The sequence below is a fragment of the Drosophila nasuta genome, chromosome X (assembly GCF_023558535.2).
Source record: "Drosophila nasuta strain 15112-1781.00 chromosome X, ASM2355853v1, whole genome shotgun sequence".
Lineage (NCBI taxonomy): Eukaryota > Metazoa > Arthropoda > Insecta > Diptera > Drosophilidae > Drosophila > Drosophila nasuta.
The window spans coordinates 19361003-19388036 of record NC_083459.1 but is presented as its reverse complement, the minus strand read 5'-3'; the positions used below and the strand labels follow the sequence as shown (position 1 = coordinate 19388036).

Sequence of the window (27034 nt, the reverse complement as noted above, 5' to 3'; positions counted from 1 at the left end):
AAATGAAATTTTAAAATTAAATCCAATTCAAACCACAAACACTAATAAAAAATGCAACTTTTATAACAAAGGGAAACAAATTGTGGGTATTATATAAATATCTTCAATGATAAAAAATTTATAATTTTTGCAATGTACTTTACGAAAATAAGCCACTGTAAGCCAATTGATAGACTATCACAATTCATACTTTTGTGTGGGTGGTAATGGAATGTAAAAAAAAAAATGGAATTTGCAATTGAATTGCAATCGAAAAGTATTTTTAATTGGTTTTTAATGCAAGGTATTTAACTGGAATTGGACACGTGGAGGCGCGTGACATATGCCCACATATAAATAATATTCTTTATGTTAATTTGAGTTTTAATGAATATATACACATATATTTTCCTCTTAAATTGAATGTGTATATATAGAACAATGTCTCAAAAATACGAAAATTCTTTAAAGCTCGAATACTTTTATGATCCAGACAATAACAATTGTCCTTTATCAATGTGTGCAGCATGCTGATGTTATGATATGAAAGCATATGGTTACAAACATTAGTTGTTTATGCTGTGTCGTTAAATATAATAATTTGTAGATGTGGGGCAAGTGTTGTTAACAATCTTGCTGTCTGGCTATTGAATTTGTCAGTGAAGCAGCCTGTAACAATGGATTAAACTGGCAATAAGAAAAAGAAGGTTTTTTTTATCTGTTTTATTTTGGAAATAGATTAAAAGACTCTACTTTTACTACTTTTAAAATATATGTATCAAAGTTAAGTATTTTATTGTTATAAAATATAAAAGTAATAAAGAACAATATAATAGTCAGTTTAATGATCTGTACACACTGTCAACGCCGAAACACTTGATCTTGGTTTAGCGTTCAGTGCTGCCATATCGTTTTACTATCCTGGCGTTGCCACTCCTCATACTTCACATGGCTTTGGTTCGAGTCTAGACTTAACCCCTTCCTATAGCACAATGAAATGGTTTTAGCGTATGTTCAAATTGGAAAGGAAAGAAAAAGGATGTTTATATTTTATTCTATTTGTTAAATAAAGAATGCTTTATTAACTTGATTGAAATCTATCTTAATTGCAGGCTAACCGGACTGTTGAACGGGACTCCACTAAAGCACGAGGAACGAGGAAAGACGACAGTCGCAAAGCAAATAGAACGTTGGTCATTCAGCAGCGCAGAGGAGCTTCATTACAAAGAGAGAGATTGAGTGTGTGTGTGTGTGGGTGCGTGTGTGTGTGGCGAGTGTGCGTGCGTGTGTGTGTGTGTGTGTGCGGCGACAGAGCTTTGACTTGATCGATAGTCAGAGTCAAGCAAAATGTCTTCGCCATTAGCACAGAACAACAACAACAGCAGCAGCAACAGCAGCCAATCGCAGTCGCAGTCAACAGCAGCAGCGGCAGCGCAGCAGCAGCAAAATCAAAAGCCAAATTCTGCAGGCAGCGGCGTTAATAACACACACGATAAGAATGCTGGCGGTGGCGGAGGCGGAGGCACAACAACGGGGACATCATCAGGAGCAGCCTCAGCGACTGCAACTGGAGGCGGAGGCGGAGGAGGTGGTGGTGGAGGAGGTGGGGCCGGACCACAGAGCCCGACAAAGCGCAGCACAATATCGACAAAGGAGCGTGTGATCGACAGCGTACCGTTTCCACCCAGCCGCAAGTTGACGTGCTCCGATGTGTTCGATGCACGCACCGGGAAACCGCATCACGATGTACTTAAACAGCACTTCATACTCGAGGGTCGCATCGAGGAGAGCGCCGCGCTGCGCATCATCCAGGAGGGCGCTACGCTGTTGCGACAGGAGAAGACAATGATCGATATTGAGGCACCGGTGACGGTCTGTGGCGACATCCACGGGCAGTTCTATGATCTGATGAAACTGTTTGAGATCGGCGGATCGCCGGCAACGACAAAATATCTGTTCCTTGGCGATTATGTGGATCGGGGCTATTTCAGCATTGAGTGCGTCCTCTATCTGTGGTCGCTGAAAATCACGTATCCGCAGACGCTGTTCCTGCTGCGCGGCAACCACGAGTGCCGGCATCTGACCGAGTACTTCACCTTCAAGCAGGAGTGCAAGATCAAGTACTCGGAGCGCGTGTATGATGCGTGCATGGACGCGTTCGATTGCCTGCCGCTGGCGGCATTAATGAATCAGCAGTTCCTCTGCGTGCACGGCGGCCTCTCGCCGGAGATCCATGAGCTGGAGGACATCCGGCGGCTGGATCGGTTCAAGGAGCCACCAGCCTTTGGCCCCATGTGCGACCTGCTCTGGTCCGATCCATTGGAGGACTTTGGCAACGAGAAGAACTCCGATTTCTACACGCACAACTCAGTGAGAGGCTGTTCGTATTTCTACAGCTACGCCGCCTGCTGCGACTTCCTGCAGAACAACAATCTGCTCTCGATTATACGGGCGCACGAGGCGCAGGACGCCGGCTACCGCATGTACCGGAAGAGTCAGACCACCGGTTTCCCATCGCTGATCACCATCTTCTCGGCGCCCAACTATCTCGACGTCTACAACAACAAGGCGGCTGTGCTCAAGTACGAGAACAACGTGATGAACATCCGCCAATTCAATTGCTCGCCGCATCCCTACTGGCTTCCCAACTTCATGGACGTGTTCACCTGGTCGCTGCCCTTTGTCGGCGAGAAGGTCACCGAGATGCTGGTCAATGTGTTGAACATCTGCTCCGACGACGAGCTCATGACCGAGGAGAGCGAGGAGCCGCTCTCCGATGATGAGGCGGCGCTCCGCAAGGAGGTCATACGCAACAAGATCCGAGCCATTGGCAAGATGGCCCGTGTCTTCTCCGTGCTGCGCGAGGAGTCCGAGTCGGTGCTGCAGCTGAAGGGGCTGACGCCAACGGGCGCTTTGCCCCTCGGCGCTCTATCGGGCGGCAAGCAGTCCCTCAAGAATGCCATGCAGGGCTTCTCGCCCAATCACAAGATTACCTCGTTTGCGGAGGCCAAGGGACTTGATGCGGTCAACGAGCGGATGCCGCCGCGTCGCGATGCCACGCCTTCGCCGGCGGAGGAGGGGCAGAAATCGCTGTCGGCGGCGGCGGCAGCAGCCGCAAATGCGAATGCAAATGCAATCAATGGATAATCACTCGATGAACAACAAGAAGAAGGAGAAGTGTTAACAGTCGAAGCAAAAGAAGAAGAAGCAGTGCAGCAAGTGAATGCAGTGCAGCAAGCAGTGCGGTCATCAGCATCATCATCAACAGTAGCAGTAGACAAGCAGTGCAGCCGCTGTAACTGCCGCAGCAGCAAAGCAGTTGCCAAGCAGCAGCATCAGCAGCAAAGTCAGTTTTAGAAGTCGACAGTTAAGTAAATACACACACACACACACAACAACAGCAACAACAACAACAAAGTAATATACATGGTACGGGAGTGCGTGCGAGTGGGAGCGAGAAAGCAAATCAAATATTAAATTGAGCAACACAGCAGCAACAAAGAGCAAAAGTTTTAAGCAGCGTCAAACAGCGCCAGCATACACACACACACACACACACACATGCATACAGCATCACACATTCACATTAACACACACCCACACACACACACATACAGAGCGTGTCAGGCACGCAGCCGCAAGCAAGAGCAAACGCAAAATGTAAAAGCAAAAGCAAACGCAAAAGCAAACGCAAAATGCAAAGACAGCAGGAGAAATTCGAGTTGAATGATAAAAGTTGAGAAAATGGGAAGCGTTTAATTTATTGGTATTAAAAACAAAAAGAGAACAATTTAAATAAAGATGAACAAAAAACAAAATAAAACAAAGAAAAAACCTAATTATAAAATGCAGTTAAACCATATAGAATTATATACATACATATATATATTTATATATACACACACGTATAAATACATATATATATATATATTATACAAACATAACGTATATATATCATCAAAATTTTGTGCAACGTTATATCAAAAAAAAAAAAAGAAAATGGAAAATGATGAAGCCAAGTTTACGCCGCTGCTGGCGTTGACGTCGCTGTCGCCGCGCAGTCGCAGCAAATTAGGTAAATTAAATTATTTGCTAAAAAAAAACAAATAAAATTAAAGATACAATTTCAAAAGAGCAAGAGAAACATGCAAAAATAAAATCCTTCTTATGTAAAAGCTCGTCTCTGTATTAAGAAAACAAAACAAAAAACATCATCCACGAAAAAACGGTAATCCAAAATACCCAAAAAACGAAACAAAACTAAACTAAAAAAAAAGAATTCTAAAAACAAGAAAACAAAAAAAAAGCTAAGAAATTTTACTACTTTCGTTGTGTGGCGCCGAGGGCGACTTGAAAAAACAAAAACAAACCCAAAAGAAAATGATAATGAAAATGAGAATGAAGAAAACAGCTAAACACCAATAATAAGCTAATGTTAAACTACTTCCTACAACAACAACAACAACAAAAACAACAGCAATATTTTACTACAATCTTTTATTACAAAAAAAGAAAAGAAACAAAAATGAAAAATACAAGAAAAAACAACAGACAACAAGCTAAAAACGACTGAATCTCTCTCTGTCTCTCTCTCTCTCTCTGTCTTTCTCTCTGTCTCTTTCTAAACAACAACTACAACTACAAATTGTTCTCTCTCTTTTTCTAACACGCTCTCGCTGTCTCTGTTTGTCTTCGACTTTCTCATTCTATCACTCTGTCTCTCTCTGTCTCCCTTTGACACACACACACACTTAAACACACACACACATACACACGTGCGTCTGTTGAGTAAACTGAAAGTTTATGAGCAACATTCGTTGTCGTCGCCATTGTCGCCTCACACTCTCTCATCTGGTGATTGTGTATGTGGTCTTTATATACGTGCCATCTTTGTCGTAGTCATTAGCTGAATATATATACATAATTAATACCGTATATACATAAATATTGTATATGATTAAACTAAACAAAACTCTCAACTCTTGCTGCAGCGATGCAGGCGTCAAATGTGCAGCAGCAACCAACAGCAACAGCAGCAAAAGCAACTCTTTAATCTCTTTAATCACAAACAACGCGCGCGTTTTCGCTCTGTCTCTCACTCTATCTCGCTCTCAAACTTTCTCTGTCTCTCTCTCTATCTCTCTTTGTCTATTTTATCACTCTACTGCGATCAAACAGCAGCAAAAACGTCGAATCTCAATTCAAAGCGCACTCTGCGCCTGTTAGGTATGCAATAAAAAATTTCATACACTGCTTGCCTTCTTTCGACTGCTTGCTTTCTTTCGACGCCAAACCCTCCCTCCATCCCTCTCTCTCTCTCTCTCTCTCTATCGCCATCACATTTGCGCCTGCGTCGCCGGCGTGTGTCAACTTCTCTTTTTTATACTTAATCGAATTTTAGTTATTTGTTAAAACGATGCTAAACAAACAAAAAAAGAAGAAAACAAAATAAACAACAATTAATAGAACAAATGAAATTGATGCAAAAAACATTGCAAACTGGAATATGTCAAAAAGAAATGTGTTTGCAAAATGCTATCAAATAATTGGATTGTTTTCATTTAGCTGTTATCATTATTTGATCTTTTTTTTTATCTACTTTTATTTATTGTAAAAAAAAATAAAACAAAAACGATGTAATATTTATGCATATAAATTATAAATGAAATTGTTGTTTCTACCTTAAACGAAAAAAAAAAAAAAAAAAAACAAAATACAAAACAAAAAAGAAATGCATATGTTTTTACTTTTTGTATATTTACATACAACAATTTATTGTTTACTACACTCTAAGTAAAATAAGTTAAATGAATTTATAAAATAAAAATGCAAAACATTGAAAAACAAACAACAACAACTACAACAGAAAAAAAACGAGTGCAAGTTCTCTGCAACAAAAATATATATTCTATGATTGAAACGTTACCAAAACCAATTAAAAATGGAAATGATAAGGAACATTAAACACACACAAACACACACACACACTTACACTTAATATGTACATTTATTTTTAAGTTTACATTTAAATGTTGAAAGGAGAAAGATGAAAGAAGAGAAGAAAAGGAAAAAAAACAGTAGGTAAAAGGGGGAAATAAAATGGTAAATAAATTGTGCGGTTAGCAAACAATTCAAATTCGATGATAAAGACGAATGTAATAATACCAAATGCAAACATATAGCAATTTGAAATACTTTATAAACAAATATACATACATACAAAACATATACATATATGTATATATATATATATATGCATAAGATGAAAATGATGATTATATACACATCTATCTCTCTCTATATATACATATATATATACACACATGCATGCATTGAACATATTTGAAATTTTGCAAATTTGAAATTTGAAATCTGAAATCGAAAATCGAAAATCGTTAGCCCAGAGACAGAAGAGAGAGAAGACGATATAGCAGCAGTAACAGTTAAAATCAAACCCAGAGTTAATGAAAAATAGTAATAATAAATACATGAAATTATGCAGAAAATGTTGCCTCTTATATATACATATATATATATACTACAACACAACACACACACACACACAAATGTTGAATTAAGTTTATATAGGCAAAAGTAACAAATACAGCAACAAAAATATACTTAAATCGCGCCTATATTGCATGGGTACATGCGCAACAAAGAGAGACAGAGACAGAGAGAGAGAGCGGGAGCGAGCGAGCGAGATAGCTAGAGATAAATGCGATGCAGAGCAAGGAGGAGAGCGAGAAAGCGAGCGAGCGAGCGCAACAGTAGAAATTGGTTATTAACTCTAGCACCTAAAAGCAGGCAACAGTTTTTTTTCTTCTTTTTTTTTTGCCTTTGCCTTTTGCCTTTGTATGAGACTGTACCCATGCGCGCATACAATAAACAATAAATATTAACGTGAATTCAAACAGAATACCAGTAAAACCAAATACAACAACACTTTGTGCATACATATATGTAAGCGTATGTATATATATATTCACACACACACACACATACATGTATGTGTAAGCTACTTAAGCGTTACAAGATTTAAGCGTTTCAACACACTCATTTTCCCAAAAAAAAAAAAAACAAAAAAAACAGAAATTACACAAAAATAGTCAAAGAAGCAAAAAGTTAATGTTTAATGCAAACCAAAATAAAACATACTACAAACCAAAGTAAAACAATTTTACAAAACGTTTATTGCATTTCAATTCCAGAAATAAAACTATATTTAAACATTATTGCAAAGACAAAGAACAACAACCAGAAAAACAAAACAAAAGAAAATGCGATGCAACAAAAAATTACTATGATTATTTTCAACAAAAAATGAAAACAAAAGTAAATTATATATATTATATACTTATATAAAATGAAAAAGAAAAAATCACAAAATGAATTTAAACAAAAGCAAACCCATACATGCATACATAACATACATACAAACATACATACTTATATATATATATATAGTATATATACATACTTTTCTCCTTCAATCCCGCCCCATACATGCAATTTAGCGCGCTCTTCTAACAAAAAAACAAAACGAAAAAAAGAAAATTAATAATGTTTAATATGCAGCTAACATAAACTAAGCAAACAACATATACATATAAATATATATACGCGTGTACATACATAGCTGTGTGTGTATATGTTTGTATATATGTGTGTGTATATATTTATTTATATATATTTAAAAAGAATACAACAAAACAAAAACAAAAAACAAAACCAATACTTTTATACTATATACACAAAATAAAAAACTAAACTACAACTTTGAGGAAGAAAACAAAAAGAAAAAAATGAAAAAAAAAAACACATTTCTGATCTGATCTTTTTTCCAAGGCTCATCACGCAACCGCTCTTAAAACGCTCTTCTCGACTCTTCTTTCCATGCATACACATCACTTTTTAATGATACCTTTTCTACTACAGCCACAATAAAATTATAAATTTACCCAAAAAAACCAAAACCAAAAAAATGAAAAAAAAAACCACAAATTAAATTAATTGCATAATAAATTAAAACTGAAAATGCAAAAAACAAAAATATTGTTACAAACCTTAAAAATATTTCAAAAACCAAAAACCAAAAAAACAAAAAAAAAATGGATAATTAAAAAACAACACAAATATAACATTTACAAGTGAATTAAGTAATTATTTCGTTCTTTCTTCTTGTGCCTATTTTTTGTGAAAGAAAGAGATAGAGAGAGAAAGAGAGAGAGAGAGGAACACTTAATCTGCAATAAGTATATGATTTAAATATGTAATTATAGTTTTTCTGTTGCAATATACACTGAGAACTGTTGAACAATTTATTGCCGTTGTTTGTAAAATAGCATAAATACTTACGTACTTACTTATGTACAATCACATTGTTTTAAACAAATTACTTAATTAATTTTTAATCATTTTCTCTCATAAGTTCGAAAACTGAAAATAAAATTTTCATTTTGTTTTACACTTGCAAAACGAATCATTTTTCCCTAGTACTGTGCGTGTGTATGTGTGTGTGTCTGTGTGTGTGTGTGTATGTGTGTGCGAGTGTTGGTATGCGTGTGTATTTGAAATTATTAATTTCATTATTTTTTGGCTTAGTCTAGTTTTCCGCAAACATTTTGTCTATAGTTTTTTGTTTGATTTGTCGTTTCGTTTTATTTTTTCAAGTATTTACGGCGTCTTCATTGCAAAAGATAGAGAAATCCCCCTTTTATAAGTAATATTTGTAATATTTATGTATTTTATCTAATTTTTTGATACATGTATTTTTCAACATCTACTTCCTGCCCTCGAATGCTTTAAAACTTTACACAAAAAAAAAAAAAAAAAACTTAAATATATATTATGAAAAGAATTAAAACTTTACCTTTTGGATAAATCAATTTAAATGCATATTTTATATATATTTAAACATTTATTTATATGCATATATACATATATATACATATATACATAAAATAAAGTAAAATAAATATAAGTTGATGAAACTTTGTCAAAGTCAAAGCAAAAAGTTTATATACTTATATTTAAACAAAAACAACAAAAAACAACAACAAATAATATTAAAGCAACATTAAAACAAATTAATATTTAAATGAAATTATAAACAAAACAAAAAAAAAACCAAAAACAAAAACACAAAACAAAACATCACATCTAGATAAATCTCTTAAAAATTTTCAATTTTATTATTAAACCGAAAATAAATAAATTAACAAATTTAACAGTGAAAGCATTATTATATTATAAATTTATAAATGTATTGCAAGGGCAGCGGGCTGGCAGAAAGCAAAATTGCAATTTCAAAATGCAAATTGCCAAATTGCAAAATTTGCGCCGTTGTGACAAAAAAAAACAAAAAACAAATATTAAAATTGTATGCAATCCAAAGAAGAACAAATTAATTTACAAAATGGGCATGAACAGATGCGATGCAGAAAAGAAGTTTTAACCTTAAGTGAATGCAAAAATAAAAATGATTATCAATGTTATTAACATAATTAATATTAACAAGCAAAAAAAACAAAAACAAAATAATACAAAAACATTACAAAAAAATATACAAGTACCTATCCTGAGAATAAAATGCGCGCACGTTTATTATTTCCTCTAAATGTTCGTTTTGAATATATCGTATTCTTATCTTCCATTTCAGCAATTGTTTTCAATTTTTGGCGGTTTCAAAATCTGAACAAAGTTACCGTTACACGGGGTCGCACGTAATTTCGATTTAATATACTTATCGACACCAAATCGGTTTCGTTCGATTGTTATCGAAATGGATGCGTTGCAATAGCGCACACTTTAGTTGAGTAACTGCAATGTTTATCATGAAAAATACAGTCGCAAAATTGATCAATTATGCTAATAACATTTTCATCGTTATCGCTGTGCGCATTAAAACTAAAACTGGTTAATTCCAAATAAATCCGTCGTGCCAAGCTTACGTCAGCAGCTTGCGACTTCACGTCTCACTTGGTATACTTGTGGTATATTTGCAAGTTCAATTACGGTATTTTGAAAGTTACGGGTGGCTGGCCACACTTGGTAGAATATCAATAAAAATAAAGGAGAGGGAGGGGGAGCTGAAAATTCCATTGAGAAGCGAAAAGAAAAAAAAAACGTAGCAAGGGAGAAATTACGACGTCTGCAGGGCCAATAATAAGCAGCAGCAGCCACGACGAAACGAAAATATAAATAAATAGATTGTGAATATAACGAAAGTTGTTGTGTGTTACAGATATGCAACAACGGCAGCGCTGAGCAACGCGACATTGCAACAACTTAAATTGCCAAAAGCCAGGGCAACACGATAAAGCGGCTAACTTAGCAGCTCCCAACAACAACAACAACAGCAGCAGCAGTAGCAGCAATCGCAGCAGCCGCAAAAGCAAAAATCAGCAAGAAAAAAAGCTAAAACATAAAGCTAAAAAGTGCGTGTGTTGTTGTTGGCCAACGTGCCTCAGTGTGCGTTTAGCTAGAGTGTGTGTGTGTGTGAGAGAGAGAGAGAGAGAGAGAGTGTGTGTTTGTGCAGCTAGTTCAAAGTATAGTGCTGTGGTAAAGGGAAGAGAAGAAGCGCTTACCCAAAGAGGGCGCCAGCTTCAACTTTAGTTTCTATCAGCAAAGCTGCCCAATTTGAATTGCGAACGCTTCAGCAGCAACAACAACACACACCAATAACATGTCTTCGAATAATCAATCGAGTGGCGCCTCAGTGGCAACAAGTGCAACAAGCAAAAACTCCACGGATGCCACAGACACCAACAGCAGCAGCGGCGGCGGCGGCGGCGGCGGCAGCAGCAGCAACAACAACAACAATAACAATGCCAATGCCTCGAACACAGGCAACAACACCACAACAACAACCACAGGCGGCACCAGTTCAAATGCAGCAGCAGCTGCCGCTGCCGTCGGACACGAGAGTCCCACGCACAAGACCCATGGCGGACACGTTGCAGTGAACACCAAGGAGCGTGTGGTGGACAGCGTGCCATTTCCACCCAGTCACAAACTGACGCTAGCCGAGGTCTTTGATCCGCGCACCGGCAAACCGAATCACGAACTGCTTAAGCAGCACTTCATTCTCGAGGGACGCATCGAGGAGGCGCCCGCATTGCGGATCATCCAGGAGGGCGCCGCTCTGTTGCGGCACGAGAAGACCATGATCGATATTGAGGCACCGGTGACGGTCTGTGGCGACATCCATGGACAGTTCTACGATCTCATGAAGCTATTCGAAGTGGGCGGATCGCCGGCAACGACAAAATATCTGTTCCTTGGCGATTATGTGGATCGGGGCTATTTCAGCATTGAGTGCGTCCTCTATCTGTGGTCGCTGAAAATCACGTATCCGCAGACGCTGTTCCTGCTGCGCGGCAACCACGAGTGCCGGCATCTGACCGAGTACTTCACCTTCAAGCAGGAGTGCAAGATCAAGTACTCGGAGCGCGTGTATGATGCGTGCATGGACGCGTTCGATTGCCTGCCGCTGGCGGCATTAATGAATCAGCAGTTCCTCTGCGTGCACGGCGGCCTCTCGCCGGAGATCCATGAGCTGGAGGACATCCGGCGGCTGGATCGGTTCAAGGAGCCACCAGCCTTTGGCCCCATGTGCGACCTGCTCTGGTCCGATCCATTGGAGGACTTTGGCAACGAGAAGAACTCCGATTTCTACACGCACAACTCAGTGAGAGGCTGTTCGTATTTCTACAGCTACGCCGCCTGCTGCGACTTCCTGCAGAACAACAATCTGCTCTCGATTATACGGGCGCACGAGGCGCAGGACGCCGGCTACCGCATGTACCGGAAGAGTCAGACCACCGGTTTCCCATCGCTGATCACCATCTTCTCGGCGCCCAACTATCTCGACGTCTACAACAACAAGGCGGCTGTGCTCAAGTACGAGAACAACGTGATGAACATCCGCCAATTCAATTGCTCGCCGCATCCCTACTGGCTTCCCAACTTCATGGACGTGTTCACCTGGTCGCTGCCCTTTGTCGGCGAGAAGGTCACCGAGATGCTGGTCAATGTGTTGAACATCTGCTCCGACGACGAGCTCATGACCGAGGAGAGCGAGGAGCCGCTCTCCGATGATGAGGCGGCGCTCCGCAAGGAGGTCATACGCAACAAGATCCGAGCCATTGGCAAGATGGCCCGTGTCTTCTCCGTGCTGCGCGAGGAGTCCGAGTCGGTGCTGCAGCTGAAGGGGCTGACGCCAACGGGCGCTTTGCCCCTCGGCGCTCTATCGGGCGGCAAGCAGTCCCTCAAGAATGCCATGCAGGGCTTCTCGCCCAATCACAAGATTACCTCGTTTGCGGAGGCCAAGGGACTCGATGCGGTCAACGAGCGGATGCCGCCGCGTCGCGATCAGCCACCGACACCCAGTGCCGAAGATCATCATCATCACAGTCAACAGCAGGGCAACAATGGAGCGGCGCATGGATAAATCCAACAACAAAATAAAGGAAAACAAAAAAAACATCAGGAAGTGGAACGGCAAAAGGACAACGACGGCAAGCGACGAAGGCAATCTGGATGAGGATTCGTATCATTTGAAATCGGATTGGAATAGTCGCAAGTGTCGTTGTCACAGATGTGATGATGATGATGATGATGATGTGCTCTATGCGGTGTGCTCTGTATGGAGGTTTTAAGAGATGTTCTTCCTTCTACAATTAAACAGAGGCAGAGACAGAGAGATAGATAGTGATGCACAGAAAGAAAAAGAGAGGAAGAGCGCGAGAAACAGAAAGAGAAAGAGAGATAGGGCAAGAGTACACGCGTATAATATAAACATATAATATCTACATATAAACATTATAATGTTGCAAAAATTTGTCGTTTTAGCTAAAAAAAGATCATTCGTAATAATTGTAATACTACTATGATACACTAAATGAAGTGAAAAGAGAACATACTTACCTTAATTATAAGCAGAAAGGTCAACAATGGAAATGCATATATCGAAAAGAATTAGAAAGGGGGGAAAAAGAAAAATATAAAAACAAAAACCAACTGAAGATGAGCATAAAACATAAACTTTTACTTAAAACGTAATTATTGAAATTTTCCAACTCACTCGATTGGTTCGAAGAAGTGTTGATATCGCATAGTAAAAATATTTTCGAGCATAATTATTAAAGATAAAAGAGCTAAAGCAGCAGAATGAAGAATGTAGAATGAAGGATGCAGGATATTATTGAAATTGATTGATTGATGATGCATGCCACAGATTCCTTTTCCGAAGTAAAAAACTGAAACTAATCTTAAGTCTTAAGTGTATGTATAAAGAAGGCAAAATGAAACTAAAAACTAAACAAAACAAAACAAAAAAACTTACAAAAGCGAGAAAAATTAGCGCTAATATGTTGAAAACAATTAGCAGCGCCAAAAAGAAGCGTACATAACTATAATTAAAGAGAGAAATTAAATTACAATTACAAAATAAATAAGAGAAAAGTAATTATATTAAAGATGAAAGTCAACAACAGATCTGTGCAATCTTGAATACTTCAAAACACACACACACACTAAACGATAAATCTAACAAATTATTGAAAATGAAAAAAGAGAAAAAAACAATTTGCAATATGTGCCGCAATAGTCCGTAAATGTTCCTTATACATGCGTAAAATAATAATACCTAATACTATATATGAATATGCAGATGTGTTTGTGTGTGTGTGTGTATTTGTTTGTCTATAATTAATCATAATTTTTTTTTTAAATGTTAAATTGTTGCTTACTATAATTCTTACTACGTTTCTCTGTGTGAATGTGTTTTTACTTTGTAATTTATTGTCTTTTATTTTCTACTACTATTATTATCTTGTCTGCTTTAATTTGTTTCTCTTTACAAACTGTGTGAAACTCTAGCTAATAAAATACATACGATCTAATACCAACTAAATGAAAAACAAAAACATAATTAAACACTTTAGCAATGTCAAGTCAAATCAAAATAGCAAAGCAAAAATCAATCTTTTAAGCATTGCATTTGAAATTGAAAATTGAATTGATTACAAAATATATAATACTAATATGCATAAACATATTAACAAATATGGCATTAAATCTAAGCCTCACACACAGACGACAGATACTATGAAAAGCGAAAAATTCTATAAACAATTTACCATTTAAATAGCAAATCAAATATTTACAACTAACCAAATAACATTCATTTTAAACAATTACTTTTGTTGTTGTTGAACACAATGCAACAAAAAGAAAAGAAACAAACAAAAAACATTTCAAATGAACAATTATAATTCCAAAAATTTACAATAAATGAAAAAATACATTTTGTATTTCTTTTGTTCTCGATTTATCGTTTTAAATGAAATTCTGACATCTACACTTATATTAAACACAATTTAAAAAATATTCACTTGATAGAAATTAAGATACAAAAAAAAGAAAACAAAAACAAATGAAAAAAGAAAAGAAAAGAAAAATAATAACGCACATTTCCTCGAATTATTTTTGATTTTCAAATTGAAAAAATTAAAACAAAAAAAGAGAAAAAACAAAAGAATTATCGTGCACAATACACACAAGGCGAAACAACGTATATAAAAAATATTAAATTATTAAGCTAATCATATTTGGCAAGAGTTGTTAAGTACTACTATGAAGATTAACAATTAATGGAATTCGTAAACCACAAACTATTTACTCCGACTTGAAAATACGAACTGAATTTCATTTCATTTCATTCCCTGTGCCATTCTAGATTCTCATCTCCGATCCGTTCCGATTTTCCCCAATTCCAAAACACACACATACACACACGTACACAATAATGCCTTCAATACTTATCCAATTTGTTTTGAGTTGAGAAATACTATAATTTGTTATTGATGTTATATTGTTATTGTTTTTTGAATTGTTGCTAACCAAAATGCTGTACTTTGCTTCTGAAAAAACAAAAACTGAAACTTTTATTCAAATACGAAACATACTTAAATAAATATTATAACTCTATCTTAAATATACATACAATATAAACTCATAAAAGTTAGTTTTTAAATTTAAAATTAGTGAATTATGCACGTATCGAACTAATACTTATATATACATACAATACTTATGTATATAAATATTTGAAAACCAAAACCAAACAAGAAATCAACATAAAAAAAAAATAAATAAAATTGAAAGCTAAGTTTAAAACTAGCTTTTATAAGAAGAACAACAACACAAACACAATTATTCAACCAAATAACTAAATACAAATTGAAGTTAATTACACTTCCGCACGACAGTAAATAGTAAGTTTTAAGTCTATTTAAATTTCGTTTTTTTTTTTCTTTTTTTGTTGTTGGTTTTCTCTTTTCTCCCGCTAATGGATAAAATGTTAAAAGTGTTAAACAAAAGTGCAAACAATTTAGTTAGAAAAAATATTATAAAAAAACAAATCCAAACTCTACAACAAATTGTACAACTCACATTTATTGAAAAAAAAAAGAAATGAAAACAAAGCAAAAAAAAAATTAAACACCAAACCGCTGGGCGTGTTATGAGATTTGTGTGCTATATATAGGAGTTAGCCATGTATTAATTATTGAAGAGCGTCGCCTTGTGTTATAATTAATAACAGTTTTTTTTTTTGTTCCAGTCGATTATCAATCAATGATAACTTCAAAAGAAAAACTTATACAGCGTGCTTCTTTACTAAAAGTCTTACGTCTGTTCCAATTAACAAATATACATATGTATGTATGTATATGTATATGAATAATATAACATAAAAAAATAAATAATAATAATAAATAAAAATCATTTGTTGTCCACCGCTTTAAATACGACTAAAATGTGTGTATGAAACTTATTCTTACATGCATACATCCATTAATAGATTTTGATAAGGATCAAGACCATACAAATGAGTACATACGTTGAACAGAATCAAAACGAAAATTACTTAAGAATTATAAATGAGAATGAATGCAGCATTTGCGCATGGAAGTATACAACCAACCATTCAGAAATATAAATATGTACGCATCATACAAATGTATATGGAAACAGCATTATGTATATCTAAGACATTTCGCCTCTTAAAGCAATTCTAAAGATAACAAATTATATATACATACAATATACATATTATATAAACCAAATAAATTAAATTGTCGCGACTCATCGTCTGTGTTATTCTTCTGCTACAGTAAGCGAGCTTTTACCCGACCTCGTTTAAAATACCCGCCCAATCTTATTTCTGGCGGTTGAGAATATCATCGATAGGCAAAAAATCGAATATTTCATATTGAATTTATGTAATAAAATGAATTTTGGTAGGTAAAGATAATCAAGGGCTAGAAAAATAAAAAGTCACGCAGATTAAATATTATAACAACATTTTAACCTGTCTGTAAATATTCGATAATTGAAAGTGAACACTTTAATCGATAGCTTACAACAAGTAATACCACTTCTGAGACTTTTAAAATAAATGTAGAAGAAGAGACTACTTAATTTTTATAAATAAGGCGTAGAACTGTATTACTATAAATTTTCCAGCTCTTTAAAAATATAATATCCAAAATATTTAACATCAGAGAAGGAATTTGCGAATTTGGTATATTTTCCAATAGTAAAATAGTATATTTTGATAACGAACTTGCGGTCACTCTGTACACAACTCTAATTTGCGAGTGTGTGCGTATGTTTGCTCTTTTTTGTGCCGCCGATAAATCGGAGTTTCAACCATTTGCAAATTATTTAGCAGCACTTTAATTGAAAACAATAAATTCTTAGTGTATTTCATAGCATTTCTATTATGCATAAATAATTAGTTTTCAGCCAGCCAATTCAAAAAGAGAGACAAAGCAAGAGCGAGAGCGAAAGCAGTGTTGAGAGAAGAGTCCGCCCGCGTGCCAGTACATGAGTGTGTGTGTTTGGCGTATGTGTATGAATGAAGGCTGGCATGTATATGTGTGTGTGTGTATGTGACAGTGTTAGTTTGTACGGTTGGAAATTGTGTGATTAAGTGCAGTTAACTTCGCGTCGATAGTCATTCAAAAAGTAGTATTAAAAGAACGGCTGTGGCAGCAGGAATCCGAACATAATTTAACTGCTACGGCGACGCGCTAAAAGTAAAAATTACAACCGTTGTATCTAGAAAATAGCAAGCGGCGGCAGCACGAAGAAGCGGCCTACACCCACACACACACAAACAGCGGCAGCACCAGCAATACCAATAACAGCACTCGGACAGATCAGCAAATCAACAAAACAGCAGCAGCAGCAGCCGTGGACAATTTCAGTTCCAGTTCTAGTTCCAGTTGAGTCCATCGTTGGAACACAAAAATGGATAGCAAGGGTCGCAAAGTGATTGTTTGTGATAACGGCACCGGGGTATGTTGTTTGCTTATTCCCCTTATTTCCCCACTATCCCCAATAATGTTGATAATCAAAGCTTGTCCGCATTGCCAGCCAAGTCAGCGATTCAACGAATCAACCCAAGTGTTGGTGACACACATATTTGGCGATTTTCTTCGACTTTCTTCGTCGCACTTGGGGCGTTGACGCTGCGGGGGGCAGCGCAGTAGAGTAGCCGGTGCAGTCGCAGCTGCGCTTGTGGCACGCCTCAAAAAAAGTAAACTATTCTTTCAAGCAATGCCAGCTTTTGTATGTGTATGTGTGTGTGTATAAAAGCGCCGCTTTAGTCATAATATGGAAAGAGCATTGGACGAGCTTCAACAGTATATAGTGAGTGTATTACTCACCCAAGCAAATCAAAAGTTACGCATACTCTCACACATACAAATGCAAACACACACCCAATGCCAAAAGAAAACGAAAAATAAAATACAAAATAAAACAACAACAAAAAAGAGCGCCAGTCGACAACAAAACAAACAACAACAATATTGGAACGTCACAATCTAATTTCTTATCAACAAAATTTTTGTATTGTGATTACATACATACATGAATGGCTGGCTGCTCACCTTCCATAGAGTGACCGAGCTAGAAATCGATTATTGTGTTGTCCGCAAATCGATATTCATAGATATTCCTGTTATTTTCGATAAATTTGAATTAGACTCCTTTGTTGTTTAAACTGATTTCATAATTCTCTGTTGCTTCGATCGATTTCATATTAATAACATTTTTCCATTTACAGTTCGTGAAATGCGGTTATGCCGGCAGCAATTTTCCCGCGCACATTTTCCCCTCGATGGTTGGACGACCGATCATTCGGGCGGTTAACAAAATTGGTGACATCGAAGTAAAGGTATGAAAAGCGTATTTACCAATTGGCACAACATTAAAACCACACATTACAAATACACCACACGTACATACCACATACATCTATATATTTAATTAAAAATAATACTATGTACTACATATTTACATATACATAAATATGCACAGGTCCATAATCAACTCGTAATATAATTACATAGAATAAGTACTACATAATATACATGAATTAGCATTGGTCAAGAACTTAGCGCATACATTATACATCTAGCCATTTAGACTCCTCCTCACCATACTCTACTGTATGTTCATCATTATTCTTTCACTTTCCATTATCATTATCGACAGTATCATATTATCATTATCATTCTGAATACGATTACTAAACTTTCGAATTGGTGTGACATTTGTTTTTTTTCTTTCTTATTCTCTTTCTTTTTACTTATCATGAAACATATTTTTTCATTTTGTTTTCTTTTTCTGGAGGCATTCCATTACATTGCTAACCACACATTCATTGCATTTTGTATTAAGTTGCTGCAACAACGACATATTCATATCGGGTGGACATTGGTTTAGGGTCTCTGAATATAATAGTTAATCATAATATCACCAACGATCCTCATGCTGTAAATCAGTGTAAACTCTGGCAAACTTGGATTTGGGTTCAGAATTAAAGCATCTAGGAAGCTTTTTTCTCTTAGCAAAACTGGCATGAAACTTTCGTTATAGGTTTTTATTTTCGAGTTATCCTCTTATGCTACCTAGGTATCATTCAGCGCTTTTTAAACTAAAAAATAAAAAAGAAAACAATCAAGACACAGATACATAACTCATACAATATGTATGTATATAGATCTATCTATTTATTGAACTGTTTTGATAGTTACTAACCATATTAGTTTAGTTTATTTACAAAACAACAGCTGAAAAAAAAACACAAAAAAAAACAACTATAAAATAGGAAAATCTTTCTGTTTTTAATATTCTTATAAATTTTTTTCTGTTCTTTTTTTTACATATTTTTTTTGAAACAAATATTTTACAGGATTTACATGTCGATGTAAGTCAAGTTTTATAGTTTACCAAAAAAACAAAAAAAAAAGTACAAAAATAACAACAACAAATATTTAACTTCATTGTTTTATTGCATAAGAAAACAGTAAATCAAAATTAAATCCAACTTAAATTACAAATTAATGTATTTAGACAAAAATGCACACGCTAGCAAAAAAAAAATATTAAAATCGAGTAAATGTACAAACTATAGCAAATAGTTTATAATCTCTAAGCACTTTCAACTATTCTTTTTTTCGTTTAAATCCTTTAAAGTTTAAAGTCATCAATATTGAAATTGGTCTCACTCTTTTGACCGCTGAAATTAAAACATTTCCTCCAGTGTGTGCGCGATGAAAAAACAAATGATGTTCTAACAATTTGATCCATCTTAATAATATATGAATTCTCGAATATGATATTTGCCATTTCAATTGTTTTTATTCATTCCTCCAATTCGATCACAATACTCATATTTTTCACATAATGTTTTCGTTGTTGTTTGTATTCAATTGCAATTACTGCAGTTACATATTTGTTATGGTTAGCATTTACTTAAGTTGTATACATATTCCCACATATTCCTACATATCAAAAAATGTCTGTCGATATTCGTTTTTATTGTTATTCCCTAAACACTCTTAGTGCATGCACATTTGTGAACACAAGTATGAAAGCTATAGTCGAGTGTGCTCGACTGTGGATACCCGCTTCCCATTTTCAGTAAAGGCAAAACATTGCAATTTTATTCTTCTCAAATTCACCTGCCAGCTGACAGTTAAAATATCCTTCTACTCTGTGGGTAGCGGGTATACAAATAATAATAATAATTTCCATAATTAGTGAAGCTTAATGTTGATGTGTTTGTTAAAAGTTTCTTAATTGCTCGTTACTCGTTGCTCGTTGCTTGTTACTCGTTATTTGTTATTTGTTACTCGTTGTTTGTTTCTTGTTCTCGTTTGCTTCGCACTCGTTTTGTTTGTTTGCCTGTTTAGTACGTAAGTGAATTTTTGTAGTTAACCCAATGAGTTGCATCAACTCTTAATCATTTGAACGAGTAAAAATGCTGTTAAAGAAAAAAAAAGCAATGTACTAAACAATGTCTTGCAAATGCTCTCGCTATATCAATATTAAACACAATGTATGCCCATTTACAGGACCTTATGGTGGGCGATGAAGCCTCACAGCTGCGCTCCCTCTTGGAGGTATCCTATCCAATGGAGAACGGTGTTGTACGAAACTGGGATGATATGTGTCATGTGTGGGATTATACGTTCGGTCCCAAGAAAATGGATATTGATCCGACGAACACAAAGATACTGCTGACAGAGCCGCCCATGAATCCCACAAAGAATCGCGAAAAGATGATCGAGGTATGCACACAGTTATTTTCTATTTATTAACATTGATTGTAATATTAACTATTTTATACATTTACTTATTTATAGGTGATGTTCGAGAAGTACGGTTTCGATTCCACGTATATTGCCATACAGGCGGTGCTGACGCTGTACGCCCAAGGACTCATTTCGGGTGTTGTCATCGACTCTGGGGATGGTGTTACACATATTTGTCCTGTCTACGAAGAGTTCTCGCTGCCCCATTTGACACGACGACTGGACATTGCGGGTCGTGATATAACGCGTTATTTGATTAAGGTGCGTTACGCATAGATCCACAACGATTGAAATGCAATTGTGAATTTTGTGTTCCCTTTAGTTACTTTTACTACGTGGCTATGCCTTCAATCATTCCGCTGATTTTGAGACGGTGCGCATCATGAAGGAGAAACTTTGCTACATCGGCTACGATATTGAGATGGAACAACGTTTGGCGCTGGAAACCACGGTGCTGGTGGAATCGTATACGGTAGCAACAATTTCATTCATAATTTGTATGCAATGATAACTAATTTATGTGCTTTCCAACAGTTACCTGATGGTCGTGTCATCAAAGTGGGTGGCGAGCGTTTTGAGGCGCCTGAGGCGCTATTCCAACCGCATTTAATCAACGTTGAGGGTGCTGGCATTGCGGAACTCGCTTTCAACACAATACAGGCGGCAGATATTGACATACGTCCCGAGCTCTATAAGCATATTGTGCTATCTGGTGGATCGACCATGTATCCGGGTCTGCCTAGTCGTTTAGAGCGTGAAATTAAACAGTTGTACTTGGAGCGTGTGCTCAAGAACGATACGGAAAAGCTGGCGGTAAGTGAATGTCGTCTTAATATAGAGGAAAAACAATTGACAACTATTTTGCTTGCTTAGAAATTCAAAATACGAATCGAGGATCCGCCACGTCGCAAAGATATGGTCTTCATTGGCGGCGCTGTATTGGCTGAGGTGACAAAGGATCGCGATGGCTTCTGGATGTCTAAGCAGGAATACCAGGAGCAGGGCCTAAAAGTATTGCAGAAACTGCAAAAGATCAGCAACTAACATGGAGAAACAGAAAAATGCCAACAGGTACAGCAAGCAATCAGCTTCAGCTCCAACAACACCAACAACAAAAACAACAACATTAACAACAATGGCAAAAGCAACAATAACAACAACAGCAACAGCCATAGCCACAATATCAGCCCCTAATCAACAATGCTGAAGAAATTGTTTCGAAGTCACAATAGCGGAAGCTGCATTTGCTTTATATTAAGTGAAAATGCAAGGCTTATCATTATGTAGTTTGCTTGCTCTTAGCTCTTTAGTGCATCATGTTTATATACACATTCGTATATGCACCAAATGTAAGAGCGTTCTTTTTGTTCACACACACCATAAAACAACTGTAAAATATGCTAATGCTAACTATGTATGTTATAATCGATAATCGTAATGCCAAATTTTGTAATTTGTATCGGATGAATTTGGCACGTAAATGTGTAAGCAAGTGTCGCATGAATTGTAATAGTATATTCATAATTATTATTCTTATGTCTTTTTTTTCGTTTCTTTTGGTTTATTTAATATTTCCCTCTCTTTTTTTTTACTAAATATACACATGCATAGAATGTATTGATATTTTTGTAAACAAATATCTTTCATTTGTGCCGTGGCAAAGTATTTCTTCCGTATTCATTTCGCAAAAGCAATTTCAATCGACGAGTATTAAGAAAGTCTGGGCAAGTTTGTTGCTCGTAGTTTTATAAACGATTATAAATCGTGACGTCGTTTTCTTCGCGTCTCTGTGTGTGTGTGCGTGTGTATATGTTTGTGCCTGTATGTGTGTGCGTGAGTGAAAGAGACAAAAGAGTGAACTGCATACATAGTTTAAAGAGAAATAAATAATACATACAAATTATGGAGTATATAGACAAATATGTGTGCTAACTAAGTTAATTGCATGCAGATGCATTTGCTAACACTTTATTCCACTGCCTTCCCACGATCCCTCTAATATTAAGCATACTGAAAATGCAAAAAAAAAACAAAAATAAAAACTATAATTTTTTGTTATTGTCCATAAACCACAATGGAATTAATTAACAATGTGCGACAAATACATTCAATGAATAAATATGTGTACGAAATGTAAAATGTTTGCAGTTATATAATATGATCCCAAGTATTATGTCAATCGCATTTCCCTGTTTCTCGTAATTGTGTACTTAGTTTATTGTTGGCTAATTTTGATCGCTAGCTAGTTAGTAACAACTCCTTAGTTAATTAACAAACACATGTTGCTGAGCTAAAAGAACAAAAAGGAATTATTTGTAGTGAATATGCCTCTAAAATCGCATATTGAATTTGATTTAATATTCCACTCTCATTGAGTTAATTTATCTATGTTCTAGTTAGCATCAATTAAAATCAAAGAGCAAGGATTATATATAATATGAAATATAAACTGCATTTGGTAAGCCAATCAATTAAGTGGATAAATATGTATGTTCATAAATACAAGTACATGCAGTATAAATGTAGACTATAACAACAGCGTTAGTATGACAAATGAGAATATACATTTTTTTATAATAAAACAAAAAACAATGTAATAAAGATGCTACTGAAATTGAAATTAGCAATATTTTAATGCAGAATAGAAGACTAAAGCCTCCTCATTAATTTGATTTGAAACTAAAATTAAATTTTCTGGCAAAAATGTTATAAAAGGTAAGTATTTAATGTGAACCATGCTTTTTATTCTGAATTAAATATAAACCTTTTCACGATTTTGGCAGTCTAAAAGTTTCGAAGTCGGGGAGCGGCGAAAAACTACCATAGTTGCAGATGAAATACCAGGCGAACATAAATCAGCAGCAAGCAGAAGTGCAGAAAGTCACTGGTGGCAAAAGCCACCAAAGCTCAGAGCATTCTCTCGCTCTCTCTCTGCTTAGCTGATTAGAGAGCAGACTCCCCATCTTAGGATCCACATTCAAAAGCATGCTCTGGAAAATTGACCAACGGCAGCGAGGCATTTGATGATAAATCCGCTTGCCTCACTATTATGTGCGCCTGGTATTTCAGTTGCTTCACGTGGTATTTTTCTAGCGGAATTTCTCCTTCTCCAATAAAACAGCAGAGTATTAACAGATGCCCTTAACAGAGGGAATCAACAGTGGGCCTGAGCAGACCAGACCAGCTTAACTCAAGCTGCACATGCGCGCAACTTGAATTTTAAATTTTTTTGCTTTCTCTTGTTTTCCGATTCTGTTCGCCTGGTACTCAATAAATGTAACAGAGGCCAAATTGCCTTTTCGGGCAGCGACAATTTTAGCAGACTCGTAACAATTGAATACTCTCCTTTTCAAGAATCTAACTGATTTTATTACTTACCTTTTCTAAAGTATGAATATATTATTGGCTTAATTTGTAGTTTTTGTTCTTACCATCACGAACGGCTAAAAACTGTCATGTTAGCTGGTGAAATACCAGGCGAACAGAAATCAGCAGCAAGCAGAAGTCCAGAAAGTCAATGGCTGCAAAAGCTTTTATGTGCTCTTCAAAGTTCAGAGTAATCTCTCTCTGTCTCTCTCTGCTTAACTGCTCAGATCATCTTCCCACTCTTAGGATCCACATACTAGAGCACACGTCCGGAGAAACTGACCAATGACAGCGAGGCATATTGGACTGCATTTATAGAGAAATCCACTTGCTACTCTATTATGTTCGCCTGGTATTTCAGTTGCTCCAAGTGGTATTTTACATTGTATTTTTTGAACTGGAACAGCGCGTTAATCAATTTGTTTTTTTTTCGGTTACTTTTTAAATTTGAAGTTGGGTATAAAAAATTAAATTTTTATAGCATACTTTGAGGCTGTAACTAAGGACTTTTTTCGAAAACAAGCTATATCTCAGCCATATCCTGCCGAATTTTGAAAGGATATGTTTTGCTAGGATCGAAGGACCTTCTCTATCGATTGACATAAAAAATTGATGGGGTCATCTAAGGATACAGGAATTACAAATTTTGATAAAAGGACCAAGGAATAACTCGAAAACTACAAGGACGATTGGGATGTCCTTTGGTCAGTCGATAGGCGTCATTAATACGTACAGATGGACATATCGCTTGCCAGGATACGCATGGACATTCTTAAGTTATAACCTATTTTTGAATATCTCCTTATATCGGATCATGTAAGGACTTTCGTCCTTTTTAGTATCCCAATCGGTTTGTATTTACTAAAACTATCCTTTTGCTAAAGGACATCTTGATCGTCCTTCAAATGACCACAATATTGAAAAAAAAAACAAAAATAATTAAAAAAAAATGTATAGCATACTTTAAGGGTGCAACTATGAACTTTTTTCGAAAACAAGCTATATCTCGGTCATATCCTGTTAGATTTTCAAAGGACATGTTTTCTTAGGATCGCAAGGACCTCTTCTATCGATTTGCATCAACAAATTTTGATGTTATGAAAGGATAAGGCATTTGTACTTTTTTGGTTTGAGATCCAAAGGATAACTCGACAACTACAAGGACGATTGGAATGTCCTTTGATCAGTCGATAGGTCTCATTAATACGCACCGATTGATATATCGCTTGTCAGGATACGCAAGGATATTCTCAAGTTATAGCCTGTATCCTTTATCTCGTATCCTGCAAGGATTTTCGTCCTTTGTAGTATGCCAATCGGTTTGTATTTAATAGATATATCCGTGTGCGAAAGGACATCCCGATCGTCCTTCAAATCAGCAGGATGTGACAAAAAAAAAAACAAAAAACAAAAAAAATAATAAAAATAAATATTTTTGAATTTTAACGGATTTGTTTTTCTTTGTCAGGCCATTAATTTAGTAGATGACTTGCTCTAGTTCTGCTTTCTGCTGGTTTATGTTCTCCTAGTATTTCATTAACTGACTGTGCAGTGTTTGCCTTCACCTGTTGCTGTTCTTGGCCATTTGAGGCAATCCCGAACGCCGAAAATATTGAAAGCCAGCAGATGAAATACCAGGCGAACATAAATCAGCAGCAAGTAGAAGTGCAGCAAATAATTAGCTTATTTGGTGCCGGCAACTTTCGCTCCTAAAAGTATGCCACACACATTTTATTAACACAGCGTATGCTGCAAATCATTGCGCCAACGAACCATAGATGGCGCTACTAAGCAGTTGGCAGTAAGCTTTATCTTTATAAAAGAAGAATAATTTGGTAGGAGAATAGTTTAGTTTCACTTAGGACTTCAAAGGATTAGGGAAGATATGACCGGTATATACATTCACACATTCTATATAGACGCTGCAGCAGTTTATTCATAGACTTTACAGATCGCTTTTAATTTCCAATTGTTCTACAACATTTCTATAAATCATCATATACATGTATACTTTGCTTATTTTTGTTTATTTTTTTTTATTTTTCGCGGTAAAACAGATGTGCTTGGCTTGCTGTTAATATTGTCATGATTCAGATGCAATCTTCGAGTACACCAGAAACAAGACAACAATATCTTTACCGCACTTTCAACATTGATCAACATTTAAACAATTACATACGAGTATTCGAAATTATGAGAGTATCTTTGCCTCCCATTTCCCAGCTCCGTCTGATGAATCATATATCATATAATTATTCCATCATATTTCATTCGTTTTTGTTTTGTCGTGTTAATTTTATAAAAATATACAGATTTTTATTATGTACACTTAGATAGTTCAAAAGGGAGCACACGCAAAAAAAAAATGCATTCGTATTCGTTTAAGTTCTTGTGTTAGTTGTAGTCTGTGGTACAATATATACATACATATTTTATTATATGTATGTTGTACGAGTATATTTAATAAGTTGGTAGAAAATAATTGTTGTTCTTTTTTTTGTTTTGTGGTTGACATACACATGCGCACATCCATTTACATATATAGATATAATGTAGTATAGTAGTAAGAATACATATAAAAATACAAGAGGGTCCATAGGTTACAGCATTTCGTTTGCGTTGATTTATTTCGCAAATTCGAAAGAAAAGCACAGGAAATCGAATAAAGTGTTTTGTTGATCCTTTTCTCTTTCACAGACAAGCAGTATACACTTTGCATTGTGTAAGCAGTGTACAAAATGCAGTGTTCACTGCTTGTTGCTTCTGTGGTATAGATATTCTAAGTTGCCAAGCAGTAGGCCTTTTTAAATTTTTTTTGCAGCATACTTTTGTGCTGCGCAATTAAATGATTTTGTACTCGCACGTAAATATTGAAACTCTTTTTCGTAGTTATAACCATAAATGTTTATGTTCATGCACAGGATTGTGTATTTGCATATATGCATATATATATACGATACAGCAACAATACAACGAACATCAATCAACATTATGAATAATAATAACATCAT

At 35.9% G+C, this 27034-nt stretch overlaps 3 protein-coding genes across 4 annotated transcripts in view; all 3 read left to right on the top strand.

The window, feature by feature from the left end:
• LOC132795936 (serine/threonine-protein phosphatase 2B catalytic subunit 3) overlaps nt 1-8071 on the top strand; it is a 30119-nt gene extending 22048 nt beyond the window's left edge. Inside the window, exon 2 of the mRNA XM_060806905.1 lies at nt 1092-8071. Coding sequence (XP_060662888.1) covers nt 1327-3126 — 1800 coding nt within the window. The 5' untranslated portion in view covers nt 1092-1326 and the 3' untranslated portion in view covers nt 3127-8071. The remainder of the gene's footprint in view (nt 1-1091) is intronic.
• Nucleotides 8072-10528: 2457 nt separating this feature from the next.
• Nucleotides 10529-14180, top strand: LOC132795937 (serine/threonine-protein phosphatase 2B catalytic subunit 2). The gene has a single exon (XM_060806907.1). It carries the CDS (start codon nt 10667-10669, stop codon nt 12431-12433), a length of 1767 nt encoding a protein of 588 aa, XP_060662890.1. The 5' UTR covers nt 10529-10666; the 3' UTR covers nt 12434-14180.
• A 2459-nt stretch (nt 14181-16639) lies between these two features.
• Nucleotides 16640-22699, top strand: LOC132795738 (actin-related protein 2). Of its 2 annotated transcripts, XM_060806610.1 has the most exons (8): nt 16640-17349; nt 18122-18232; nt 19253-19267; nt 20418-20633; nt 20709-20918; nt 20980-21129; nt 21192-21470; nt 21531-22699. In XM_060806610.1, the coding sequence occupies exons 1-8, from the start codon at nt 17302-17304 to the stop codon at nt 21699-21701; spliced, it is 1200 nt and encodes a 399-aa protein (XP_060662593.1). In that variant the 5' UTR covers nt 16640-17301; the 3' UTR covers nt 21702-22699. The 2 variants fall into 2 exon arrangements, with proteins under 2 accessions (XP_060662593.1, XP_060662594.1); XM_060806611.1 differs by lacking the exon at nt 19253-19267 and having other exon boundaries at nt 16641-17349.
• The last annotated feature ends 4335 nt before the right edge of the window (nt 22700-27034 follow it).